General features: G+C 42.8%; 1 protein-coding gene across 1 annotated transcript in view; it reads left to right on the top strand.

Moving 5' to 3' along the window:
• Positions 1–13484, top strand: part of LOC110174043 (neurobeachin-like) — a 783761-nt gene that overhangs the window by 461143 nt on the left and 309134 nt on the right. The window contains exon 41 of the mRNA XM_055166710.1: positions 11045–11169. Within this exon, the coding sequence (XP_055022685.1) occupies positions 11045–11169 (125 nt within the window). The remainder of the gene's footprint in view (positions 1–11044; positions 11170–13484) is intronic.

The following is a 13484-nucleotide window of genomic DNA, read 5'->3' on the forward strand; positions in this document are numbered from 1 at the left end:
AAACCAGGTCTAAACCCAGGTCTAAACCAGGACTAAAACCAGGTCTAAAACTAAACAGGTCTAAACCAGGAAACTAAACCACTAAACCAGGTCTAAACCAGGTCTAAACCAGGTCTAAAAAAAAAAAAAAACCTAAACCAGGTCTAAACCAGGTCTAAACCAGGTCTAAAACCAGGTCTAAAAACCAGGTCTAAACCAGGACTAAACCAGGACTAAAACCAGGTCTAAACCAGGTCTAAACCAGGTCTAAACCAGGTCTAAACTAAACCAGGTCTAAACCAGGTCTAAACAGGACTAAAAGCAGGTCTAAACTAGATCTAAACCAGGTCTAAAACCAGGATTTAACAGGACTAAATCCATGCTGCGTGGACCGTGTCTCCTCTTCTTCTATCAACAATATTTTTAATTTGGTTAAGGAAAGACTGAGCTTTTATCAGACAAAACTTCTTATATGAAGATTTCCTCGTCTTTGCTTCTCTACAGAAAATCAAGTAATCCAAAGTACTCAGATTACATTACTCACTTTAAGTAATTTAATGGATTCCGTTACAAACTACATTTTGGTGTATGTAATCTGTAATCTGTAGGGGAAAACATTTTAAAAGTCACCTTCCAGACACTGCCCTCTTTCTTTTTCTTCTCTTCCTCCCTTCTTCCTTCTACTCCTTCCTTTTTCTTTCACGATTTCTCCACGGTCGAAAACCATCTGACGTTCCCTCCGCCAGAAAAGTTACACAGCGCGCCTTTAACCGTCTGACCGTCGAGTCCGCGCCGTCGTGAATCTGCGGGTGTTTTGGAGACGAGCTGGTTTCTAGCGTGACGTCAGGTCCCACACGTTATTTAATAGAGTACGTGTCTGGGATTTGGCCCCCGACGGTAAACGCGGAGCCATGTTTCTCTCAGTGCGCCGGGGTAAAAGTTCTGCTCCTTCCAGGAACACGCTGGCATCGCACGCGGACTTGGAGCCGAGCGAAACCCAGAATTGGCAAAAACCGAGTTGGCTAAAGAGAAAATGTGCAATTAAGCTTCTCGCGTTGAAATGAAGACGGGGGGAAACGACATCCTGGCAGCGGTGGACGGTAACAAAGAACAAAAGTAAAAGTACAATGCTTAAAGGTTGTATGGAGGATTTTTTTTTTTGTTTCAAATTGTCAGTGAAAGTTTAAAATACCGATACAGAGACGCAGCAGCCTTGTAATTATGATGACCAAAAAAAAAAAAAAAAGAAAATCTACCAACTGTGGACGTGTTGAGGCCAGATAAACATCAGCCAATAGAAAACGAGGCTCCCTCATTTTCTATTGGCTGTGAGGTTGTCAATCGAACTCTCTACGTTTCTAGTGTAACTGACTCGTCGGCGCGCTGGGATTACGTGGTTTATGCGGCGGTTCTTAGAGACTTTTTCAAACTGTCGCTTCCTCGCAGTTCGCACGAAGTTTGTCGCGATGTCGGACGAGAATCCACGACCGGTTCGCCGCAAAAGAAAGTCCGTTTTTGAGGTCGCTGAAAGAAGAAGAGAAGAAGGAGAAAAGGAGCAGAGACAAACTGAGGTGATTCTTCGAGGTTCCTTCCAATGATTGCGCGAATGAAGCAAATTGAGGGTATGAAAACTGATGCATCGGTCGCTGAATTATTTCTAGACAGGAAACTTCAACAGTAATTCTGAACACGCACCGGCTGTAAACAAGTGTGATTTCTAGAGTAAAGAGGCGGGAGGAGGAGATGTTTCTACTGATGGAGCTGTGGAGGAGGAAGGTGGTGTCACGCATGCACAACATTTGAAAAGAGTGTTGCTGTATTTGTCTTCCCTTAAAAAATCCTCTATACAACCTTTAAGTACAAATTTTCTGTGTCTGTACTTAACTTACCGTATTTTCCGCGCAAACCTTTTTCACAAATAAACCTCGCCGGGCTTTAAACGAAACACAACAGTTGGACGGGTCGGTGGGACTTTCTCTGTTTGGCGCGTTCACGGTGACTCTGGGCGTGTAGGGGGGGCGCTGTCTGGGACCGCTGGATTGTTGGCGGATCCAATTTGTTATCCAGTCCAATTTGTGGATTTGTTATGTTATTCCCTTCGCCAGGGGAGAAAGGGAAGTAACGATAAAACCAGGATGTTTAAGGTTTAACAAAAATTGTGCATTTATTATTTACAGTGTAGGAAAAGGGAAAGAAAAACACAGAAATTTGGGAAGAAAATAAAAAAGGATTTAAACAAAATAATGTACTAAAGTAAGGAGCCCTAAGTACAGCGTAACAAAATCTAAGGGCCCAGTCAAGCAGAAGTAAACAACAAGGCCAAAAATTCAAGTTAATGCATCTGATATAAAAATGTATTGAACAGATACATATGTACTCTAGTTTATGAAACTGTTTACCTTTTTTCTGTACCATTTTTGGTTCTAAAGTTCCATATGTTTTAAACAGACCATGTATGAAACATGGAACAAAAATTATTTCCCAAATTTCAAAGACCTGAAAATCATGTAAATAAATGGATGTATTTCATCATATCTTGTGTTATTCCATCTTTGAACTGTTGATGAAGGTACATGATTTTTTTTTTTTTTTAAGTATTTAAAATGATAAAAATTTGCTTGGAAGGACTGACATATTTTATAGAAATAGTTTCCTTTCATTTTGAAGTAATATTAAAGTATTCAGAAGAAAAAAGCGACAAATTATGTAAAATCCTGCACCTTCTACTTGCTTGAACAATTTTCCCTCCGTTACTTTTCCCTCCGTTACCATGACCTTTCTTAATAAAAAATCTCATGAGTCAAAAAGTAAGAGGTTTTTCAACCTAATCTTGTACCATATGGTAGAAAACTATATGAAGCAAATATTCAAACCAGTTTGTTAAGGATATGTAAGTGAGAACCAAGAGTTATCACTGTTTGGATTTATTGACCAAAAAGTGCTGCATATTTCATTCCCTCCGTTACATGAGTTTAAAATTTTTTTGTCAACAACTTTAAAGAATATCACAGGTTTAACTTGACCCTGTTGGAGTGTAACTCTTTCCTACATTCTGATACTTTACTTATTTCAATAGTTCCTCTAGTTTCTGAATAAGAGACATTTGAATGTCAAAAATCTGCCCCTGTTTCCCTCCGTTACCGTTGGACCAGACCCTTAACTAAAGTTGCACTGCGAAAACAAAGTGTCTCAACAAAATCAACAGAGGCAACAGCCGGGATTATGAACGAAAAACAAAATGAGACAACCAAAAAAATCAATCAAACAAAAAGGATGAGCTGGCCGCAGGGATCCAGCCGCCCCGAGCAGGTGGAAGAGTGTCCTTTTTAAACCCACGCTCCCACAGGTGGATTGGTGGGGGCGGAAGGGTGACCGGCCAATCCTCGACGCGATTCGACGCCAGCCTCCGTCCACATCCGGGTCCAGGGCTCACGGGACCATCGCTTCATACACACAAAAGCAAATAGAGAAGAAACGGGGGCACTAGTAACGAATTCTAAAGAGCCGATGTTCGCAGTGACTCAGTTGTTCAGTCGTGTCTAGAAGCGGCACATCGCGCTCGCTTTTTTGGTTCGTTCCTCTGTTCTGTTCCTCGTCGGCGTGGAGTGACGAGTGTGTCTGCGGGTGTTTTTCGCCGCTCGGTCGCTGTCTGCTCCGTGTGCGTTTGCGGCTTTGTAGTTTACTGAAGTCGTGCTGGGACGCCCGAGTGGATTCGTGTAGGGGGCGCTCTGGATTGTGGGGCTCGCAGTTGTTTTTTTGATGTGTTTGGAGGCTTAAAGGTTGTATAGAGGATTTTTTTAAGGGAAGAGAAATACAGCGACAGTCCTTGTGCGCGTTCAGAATTACTGTTGAAGTTTCCTGTCTAGAAGTAATTCAGCGACCGACGAGTCATTTTTTGGACCCTTCATCTGCTTCGGTCGCGCCATCGCTGGACGAGATCTCCAAGAATCACCTCAGTTTGACTTTGCTCCTTTTCCTCTTCTCTTCTTCTTTCGTGACCTCAAAAACGGACTTTCTTTTGCGGCGAACCGGTCGTGGATTCTCGTCCGCCGTCGCGACAAACTTTGTGCGAAATGCGACGAAGCGACAGTTCGAAAAAGCCTCTAAGAACCGCCGCGTAAACCACGTAATCCCCGCGCTCCGACGAGTCAGTTATACTAGGGAGTTAGATTGACAACCCAACAGCCAATAGAAAATGAGGGAGCCTCGTTTTCTATTGGCTGATGTTTATCTGGCCTCAACACGTCCACAGTTGATAGATTTTCGTTCTTTTTTTTTTGGTCATTATAATTACAAAGCTGCTGCGTCTCTGTAATGGTGTTTTAATCTTTCACTGACAGTTTGAAACTAAAAAAAAAATCCTCCATACAACCTTTAAGAGTGCTCCCTATAGCCCGGAAAATACGGTAAACTTACTTAATACGAACATTTTACAGTGGATACTAAAAACAAGTAAAAATTAAATAAAGATAAATAAAAGGAAAATAAAATAAAAATGAAACAAGTAAAGTAGAGGTTCAAAGCCTGCAGTGTCTTGTTGTGATGATGTTTACAGTGACATGAATAGGGGTGGAACTGTACGTGTATTTGTGCCGAAACGTTTCAATACGGGACGTTTGGTTTGGTGCAGGTCAGTGCAGCTACACGGAGGCTCGGTGTCACGTGGAAACAGAGGGAGGACCCAAAATGCAGGACTGCTTCAAAGTATTTAATGACAAAACCAAAAAAAATCCAAAACTCAAGAGTAAATCGCCATGACAAGAGACACGGAGAACACAGGGTATAAACGCACACACGTGAACGAGACGCAGGTGAGACACGTTAGGGCGGGGCAAACAATCAACAACAGCAAGCAATCAGGAAGTAAAACTCAGAACTACAAGCAGACAAAACAAATGTCAAAATAAAACACAAACTACAACCACTACAAAACATGAACCATGACACTCGGCTCTTTAATATTCACAAGAGAACTCTTTGTCCGTGATTGGGGCGGCAGTGTTTATACCAACAGCCCCCCGCCTTGACGACGTTCCTCCAAACCACATGAATCCTCCAGTGAGATTCATTTGGTCTTCTGATATTTTATGTTATTAGGATCTTTTTACAGACCACACCTCTGTAAAAAAGAACCTAATCGCACACGAATCCTCGCAAAACTATGATCGTCGCCACTGCAGTCCTCACTTTTGTCTCTGCGTGACCTCTGTCCCTAGTGAAATGTATTTTCAGCCGCTGGGGACGTTGTAACTGCAGACGATGTGGACAAGTTGTTTTTTCTGGCCAAAAATATGAAGACTGAGTAAAAATTCATGCTGGAACTGTTGGTGCTGCACTGTAGTTTTTGAAAAGTTTTGTTTACTGTTTACAAGGAATTTCTTTTTTATAATACTTCAAACATTTGTTGCTTATTTGAGAATATTTTATTTAACTTATTAGTATTAACAAGCATCACTTTGCATTTATTTTATTTTCCCGTTTGTATAATGTTAAAACAAATTGTTGGTTTAATAAAAACACAAATGGTTTCGCGTTTTGTTCCCAAATTGAACCGAAAATGAACCGAACCCTGACCTCAAAACCGAGGTACGTACCAAACCGTGACTTTTGTGTACTGTTACTCTGGACTTCAACACTGTGCAGGAAAAGTCCAAAGTGTTACCTGTGACACAACAATTCATTCAAACATTGCATTTTTGAGACTCAGGGAAGACAAAGTGTGAATGAAACAAAATACAACAGCAGATTTTTGATGAGGGGACAAAAATAAACACTGAAAATACCATTATGTGTGTTTGTGTTTTTTTTTTTTTTAATTCTCTATTTATTTTTTTTATTTTGTATCTTTTTTATCTTTAATTTATTATTATTATTATTATTATTATTATTATTATTATTATTATTATTATTTTAACTACTTTATTTACATATTTTTATGTAAGTCATATAAAATTTAAATTTATATTCCTTTTTTAATTGATTTATTTTAGTTTTTTAAATTTATAATTATTTATATTTTTTTTAAATTGTATTTGATGATTTATTTTTTTTTTTATGCTTATCTGTATTCATGTATTTTAATGACTAATAATTTTAAATTTTTTTTTTTTTGGTTTATTTGTTCTAAACCGAAAATGTCAATAAATAAAGTTAAATAAAAATACCATAATATTTTTCCTTAAAGTACTTCTTTATATTTTAAAATGTCTAAAAATAGAGAATAATGATCCATGGGTGTCATAGATCGTAACGAAACAGCAGACAAAAACTCTTTTTTTCTGACCCTGGCGGTGAAAAATTCAAGTCATTTAATAGAAGATTTTAAAGATTCAGGTTTTCAGATCCTTTCAGTTCAAATTTCTCATCGCTGAATCGTGCGTGAGACGTGAGACGCTGTTGCCTCCGTCCCGTCTTCTGAGGCACATTCAAACAGGCCTGTGTTTTAATCAGGTCCTTAAGCGCTGAGAGCGAGTAACCCCACACCGGCCCTCCTCTTAATGGTGCACATTAGTCTGAGGGCCATAAACTGATCGGGGGCCCTCACTCCGGCTCCAGTCATCACTTCCAACGGCCCGAACCCCCGCGCTATCACCCCCCCCCCCCTTCTTTAAATCACCCTAATTCAACGTTATTAATAATGAATAAAAGTGTAATTTTCTGCACCGGCTTGTGGGAATCATTTGGATGAATATTTCAGCACATTATTTTAACACATCTGTGGAGGAGGGAGAGAGAGAGAGAGGAGGGAGGGAGGGAGGGGGGGGCAGTTTTTATTGGCCCCTGCCTCTACCGCCACGGGCCCCTGGCTATTAAACCCCACGCTGTCTGCTCCGGGTCTGTAGCGGTAGTGATTTACAAGACTTGTTAAAAAACATAGTAAAAAAAAAAAAAAGAGTGGGCTCGCCGTGCCGTTTGTGCTCGTAATGCGACGCCGGGTTTGCGAAATGGAGGAGTGTGGAGGATTTATGCGAGAGGGGGCGCCGCTCGCACTCGGGCTGGACCGGCGGGTACGAGCGAGCGGCCGACGTGCCCTGGTCCGGACTCGTTACTGGGGCTGATAAAGGGCGGCTACTGTAGTGGGAGAACGGGGTCGGACGGAGGTCATGGCTGTGTTTTAATAGAATGTGACGTAAGGGTGAGGTTTCTTACGGGATGGTCCTCGGTTTGATTCTGGGACTGTGATGGGTTTTCCTGTTTTCACGCACCAACCGGCATCGCGATCTCGGGCCAACGTCTGGAGCAGGGTCCCCCCAGCCCCAGGGGTGTAGTGGGCGTGGTACATGAGGGGACTCGAGGGTTCTCCGTTCACTTGTCCCGACGTGAGATATAAAAAAACTAAAACAAATATAAAATAGGTACAACTTAAACTGGAGTTATTGGCAGTGGAACCAGGACTGAACCAGGACTAAAACAAGACTGAACCAGGACTGAGTGTTGGGACAGGCCCAGAGATGCGCCCCTGTAGACCGTCGGGTGACCGCACGGGGCAATCGCACTTTGCAGACACCCTGCTCCATGAGCTCTCTCGCTCTCAAGTCCAAGATTAGTCCTGCTTTAGTCCTGATTTCATCCTGGTTCAGTCCTGGTTCAGTCCTGGTTTAGTCCTGGTTCAGTCCTAGTTTAGTCCTGGTTTAGTCCTGGTTTTGTCCTTGTTCAGTCCTGGTTTAGTCCTGGTTCAGTCCTAGTTTAGTCCTGGTTTAGTCCTGGTTTAGTCCTGGTTTAGTCCTGGTTCAGTCCTGGTTGAGTCCTGGTTCAGTCCTTGTTCATCCTGGTTCAGTCCTGGTTCAGTCCTGGTTTAGTCCTTGTTTAGTCCTTGTTCAGTCCTGGTTTTGTCCTTGTTCAGTCATAGTTTAGTCCTGTTTTAGTCCTGGTTCAGTCCTGGTTTAGTCATAGTTTAGTCCTGGTTTAGTCCTGGTTCAGTCCTGGTTTAGTCCTGGTTCAGTCCTGGCTCAGTCCTGGTTTAGTCCTGGTTTGGTCCTGGTTCAGTCCTTGTTCAGTCCTGGTTTCATCCTGGTTCTGTCCTGGTTCAGTTCTGGTTTAGTCCTCGTTTAGTCCTGGTTTTGTCCTTCTTCAGTGCTGGTTTCGTTCTGGTTTAGTCCTGGTTCAGTCCTGGTTCAGTCCTGGTTTAGTCCTGCTTTAGTCCTGCTTTAGTCCTGGTTTAGTCCTGGTTCAGTCCTGGTTTAGTCCTGGTTCAGTCCTGGTTTCATCCTGGTTCCGTCCTGGTTCAGTCCTGCTTTAGTCCTGGTTCAATCCTGGTTCAGTCCTGCTTTAGTCCTGGTTTAGTCCTGCTTTAGTCCTTGTTCAGTCCTGGTTTAGTCCTGCTTTAGTCCTTGTTCAGTCCTGGTTTAGTCCTGGTTTAGTCCTGGTTCAATCCTGGTTCAGTCCTGCTTTAGTCCTGGTTTAGTCCTGCTTTAGTCCTTGTTCAGTCCTGGTTTAGTCCTGGTTTAGTCCTGCTTTAGTCCTTGTTCAGTCCTGGTTTAGTCCTGGTTTAGTCCTGCTTTAGTCCTTGTTCAGTCCTGGTTTAGTCCTGGTTTAGTCCTGGTTCAATCCTGGTTCAGTCCTGCTTTAGTCCTGGTTTAGTCCTGTTTTAGTCCTTGTTCAGTCCTGGTTTAGTCCTGGTTTAGTCCTGCTTTAGTCCTTGTTCAGTCCTGGTTTAGTCCTGGTTTAGTCCTGGTTCAATCCTGGTTCAGTCCTGCTTTAGTCCTGGTTTAGTCCTGCTTTAGTCCTTGTTCAGTCCTGGTTTAGTCCTGGTTTAGTCCTGCTTTAGTCCTTGTTCAGTCCTGGTTTAGTCCTGGTTTAGTCCTGGTTCAATCCTGGTTCAGTCCTGGTTTAGTCCTGGTTCAGTCCTGCTTTAGTCCTTGTTCAGTCCTGGTTTAGTCCTGGTTCATTTGTTGTTCCTGTGATTTATATTCTGAACGGTGTTAATGTTAATAACATGATTCTGCATCATTTTGAGTAAAAAAAAACATCAAATATTACTGATATTTACTGGACTGACGCCTTTATGTTTGTACCGAAATTGAGTTTTTATTTTTATTTTTTTTTTAAAGACAAGTGGGCGGGATTCATCACATCAATGACATTACAAATCACGTACCCCCACTTACAAAAATCCCCACTACACCCCTGCCCAGCCCTGCAGCGCTGTTACAGATTACAGTTGTCTCAAAAATGTGTATAAATGCACAACCTGTCACAAGTTAACAGGTACGACACATTGCCTCATTCAGTTTTTGTTTTTTTGGGGGTTTTTTTTGGATAAGACACTCCCCCTCTATCCCCGTGAGAGATTAGTGTTTGCTCCTTGTACACCAGGTTCATTCTTTCATAAAACACAATGCATTTTTTTGCATCAGCAGCTTTCACAAAGGTCAGATTTTGTAGGATTATTCTATATTTTCACAACATAAACTTTTTGAAGTTTTCAGATTGTCAAAGCCCGAAAACAGAGATGGACAATTATTTTTTCCATGGGACCAGATGAGAAACAGAAAATATTATGGACGACCAAACTACTTAACTCAATTCTACATAATATTAACTGTATTTCATTATTTTAAAAAAAAAAAAAAAAAAAATATATATAATATATATATATATATATATATATATATATTATATATATATATATATATATAATATATACATATATATATAAAAAATGTGTTTCTCACCTTCCACGGTGGTTGGTCTCTCACCCTCATTCAGCTCGGGTCGTCTACCAGAGGTCCTGGGAGCTTGAGAGTTCTGCGCAGTATCTTTGCTGTTCCCAGTACTGCACTTTTCTGGACTGAGATGTTCCATTGTTTTTCCCGGTATCTGTTGTAGCCACTCTTCCAGTTTGGGGTTACAGCCCCGAGTTTCCGATCACCACAGGCACCACTGATGCCTTTACTTTCCAGGCTCTCTCCAGCTCTTCCTTGAGCCCCTGGTATTTCTCTAGCTTCTCGTGTTCCTTTTTCCTGATATTACCATCGCTTGGTATTGCGATGTTGTCACCACCACGGCTCTGCTTCTGTTTCTTATCCACCACCACTATGTCTGGTTTGTTCAGTTCGCCATCACCATTCTGTCAGTCTGTATCTGGAAGTCCCACAGGATCTTGGCTCGGTCATTCTCCACAACCTTTGGAGGTGTTTCCCACCTTGATCCTGGGGTTTCCAGCCCGTACTCTGCACAGATGTTTCTGTACACTATGCCCGCACTTGGTTATGTCGCTCCATGTATTGCTTTCCCTGCCAGCATCTTACACCCCCGCAGTTATGTGCTGGACTGTCTCAGGAGCCTCTTTGCACAGTCTACACCGTGGGTCTTGTCTGGTGTGGTAGATCTGGGCCTCTATTGCTCGAGTGCCCAGGTCCTGCTCCTGAGCAGCCAGGATCAGTGCCTCTGTGCTGTCCTTCAGACCAGCCCTCTCAAGCCATTGGTAGGATTTCTTGATATCAGCCACTTCAGTTCTGTTCCGGTGGTTCGCCCCATGTAGGGGTTTGTCCTGCCATGATGGTCCCTCCAGCTCCTCTTCCTCTGGACCCCACTGTCTGAGACATTCTCTGAGCTTTTTCGGTTTGTTCCTCCGTTCCGTTCCTCGTCGGTGTGGAGTGATGAGTGTGTCTGTGGGTGTTTTTCGCTGCACGGTCGCTGTCTGCTCCATGTGTGTTTGCGTGCGCTGCGGGTGGTGCGGCTTTGTAGTTTACTGAAGTCGTACTGGGACACCTGAGTGGATTCGTGTATATTGCGCTCTGGATTGTGGGGCATGCGGTCATTTTTTGTTGGGGTTAGAGGCTTAAGAGTGCGCCCTATAGCCCAGAAAATACGGTAATACAAAAGAAAAATCTTCAGGTCTGGATCTATTTAGGCAATTAACTCATTTGAAGATCAGTAACTAGGTTCTATAGTACATTCCCTCTAATCTTACAGGCTTCCCCGGTGGGAGGATGCTCCAATTGTACATCATGACATATTTTCATACAAATTAAATTGAAAAAAGTGAAATGAGTTTGAACCCCATAAAATAAAGTGTTCAATTTCAGTGTGTATGTTTTGACGTGTGCTCCCGTCTCCTCAGCCACATGCAGGACTTCTGGAGGCTGGACGACTGGGAGGACGACCTGAGGCGGAGGAGGAGGTTCATCAGAAACCCCTTTGGCTCCACGCACCTGGACGTGCCCTGCAGGAGCTTCCCCGAGGACGGTGAGACAGACACACTCATGTTCTGTACCGTCTGTCCACACTCACCTGCACTGCACATGGACACGGGGGGGAAAGGGGGGACAGAAAACATTCCTATACTTTAGTCCCTGGGGCCTCTGTTACAGCCACATGTGGGCGGATCCCTCAGCGTCACACACACACACACATCACATGACCCGGTACAGACTTGTGCGTTAGTGTGACCTCTAGTAGGGGTGTGCAAAAATATTGAAATATCGATATATCGTATTGTTTAATGTGATGACACAATATTGATATCGTGGGCTGCTGTATCGATCTATCACCGAGAGTATTTTTGGTATATTTTACTAAATTATTTTGCTACAGAGCTACAGTTTTGGTGTTTGTTTAGACCAGTGGTGCTCACACTTTTTCAGCGTGGGAGCTACTTACAAAATGACCAAGTCATAATGATCTACCTAATACAAAGCCAAGCAAACTGCACTGAAACACTCTGTGCCACTTTTTTGGACCCTCACCCACAGTTTGAGAACCTCTTCTTTAAGAGAACTTCCTCTGGCACTTTACACAAAACTGTGAAAAAAGTGAAGGAAGATTTTTAAACCTGTTTTTTAAAGTTCCAAACTGGAGTTGCATTCTTTTCTGGTTTTGCAGTGATATTTACCAGCCTCTGCACGTTTACCAAACCAAACGCACATCGTGACAAACACAGATGCATTTGTGCACTTTTGTTAGACAAACTTCAGCCAAATGTGGCAGTAGGTCTGTTCTGTAGATCCGCTCTATGCTGTAGACCTGCTTTGTGCCAACACTGAAACACAAATTTAGACTGTTTTTTGCTTCACGTTTGGTCTTGCTCTTCTAATCAGCCGCACTGTGGGAGGGGCTTGTGTTCGCTGTACGCAGGAAGGAGCGAGAGCGTGAAAAGGCGAGGGGCGGCGTGCTGACGTGAGGCAGATGGACAGGTAGGATGTTTAGGAAGTTGAACCTGCCCTGTGACGCACGCTGGTACACGAGGGCACACGCTGTCGCAGACGACGCTGCCGTGCATAGGGAGCGCGTGTGTGTTTGTGATGCGCCGTAGAGTCTCCGCGGGTTTCAAATGAGCGCACAGGCTGCACTGAGACGCCCCCACACGCTCCTGCACCCCGCTACAAGTTTATTACCAACAGCAGCGGCCGTAATGAAAAATATGATCACACTTGTTGAGTGTCAGACCTCGAGTGAGAGACAAGACCGAGTCCAAACGTGAGTCCGAGACGAGACACGGCGATCTACCCACACGACCTTGGCGATCGACTGGTAGATCGCGATCGACGTATTGACCACCCCTGGTTTAGAGGAAGGAAACGTTTTTGCAACACATTTGACATTTTCACTGTTTTGAGGATTAAAATGTTTGTGTTTCATATGAACTTTGCACAAGAAGTGGTTTAACAAAGACTTTTAGTATCACAGCCGCGATTTAGACTTTGAATCGTATTGAATTGAAAGCTCATTGTACCGAGTTATATATCGTTTCGTGACCTATGTATCCTGAAACCTGCATATATAGTTCTTTTTTCAATCTGAAAAGACTTTGTGATGTCATGTGGTTCATACATCTTCACTAGAATAATTTGGATAACTTCAGCCCTGAAATTGCCAATATTTGCTGAACTAAAGGCAAAAGGAGCCGTTAACTTAGGGTGACCAGATTTTTAAGATCTAAAATTGGAACACCCGCTTTTTGTGGTGGTCGGTAATAAAAAATAAAATTGTAAAACGAGTGGGTTATGAAGGAAAATTGTTCCGCACTTGGCCCATTCATGACCAACATGAGTCAGTACAGTCACATTTTCTTTGTGTTTTGGTCGTTTTTCAGCAGCTTTTCTGTATTTTACCTAAACAAATGACAATTTATGCCTCTCTTTACTGTTCAAACTGGTCAAAAATAGGGACACCTGGGATATTTTTTGTATAAAACTGGGACAAATCAGTGGTTTTAGATAAATCTGCTGGGACAGGGGACGCTAGGCTCAAAACTGGAACTGTCCCTGGTAAATAGAGACGTCTGGTCACTCTATGATAACTTCAAAACTACGCTTCATGACATCACAAGGTGGAACTGAGCATTTTGAGTTTTGGAGAAGAGGTAGCAGCATTATAACAGCACTTACAGCTCACAAGAGTCAATTTTGTGCAATACAGGAGCTTTAACTCTTTCCCCCTTGGACGCCGACGAGGAACAACCCATACATATATGACTAGGACTACGCATAGAACATAACTGCATAAAAGAAAACAGACTTCCACGAGTGATTATAAATGATTTTCACACTCATGAACTTAAT

This window comes from Boleophthalmus pectinirostris, unplaced genomic scaffold (assembly GCF_026225935.1).
Source record: "Boleophthalmus pectinirostris isolate CB_2022bp ecotype Guang Dong unplaced genomic scaffold, ASM2622593v1 HiC_scaffold_9, whole genome shotgun sequence".
Taxonomy (NCBI): domain Eukaryota; kingdom Metazoa; phylum Chordata; class Actinopteri; order Gobiiformes; family Gobiidae; genus Boleophthalmus; species Boleophthalmus pectinirostris.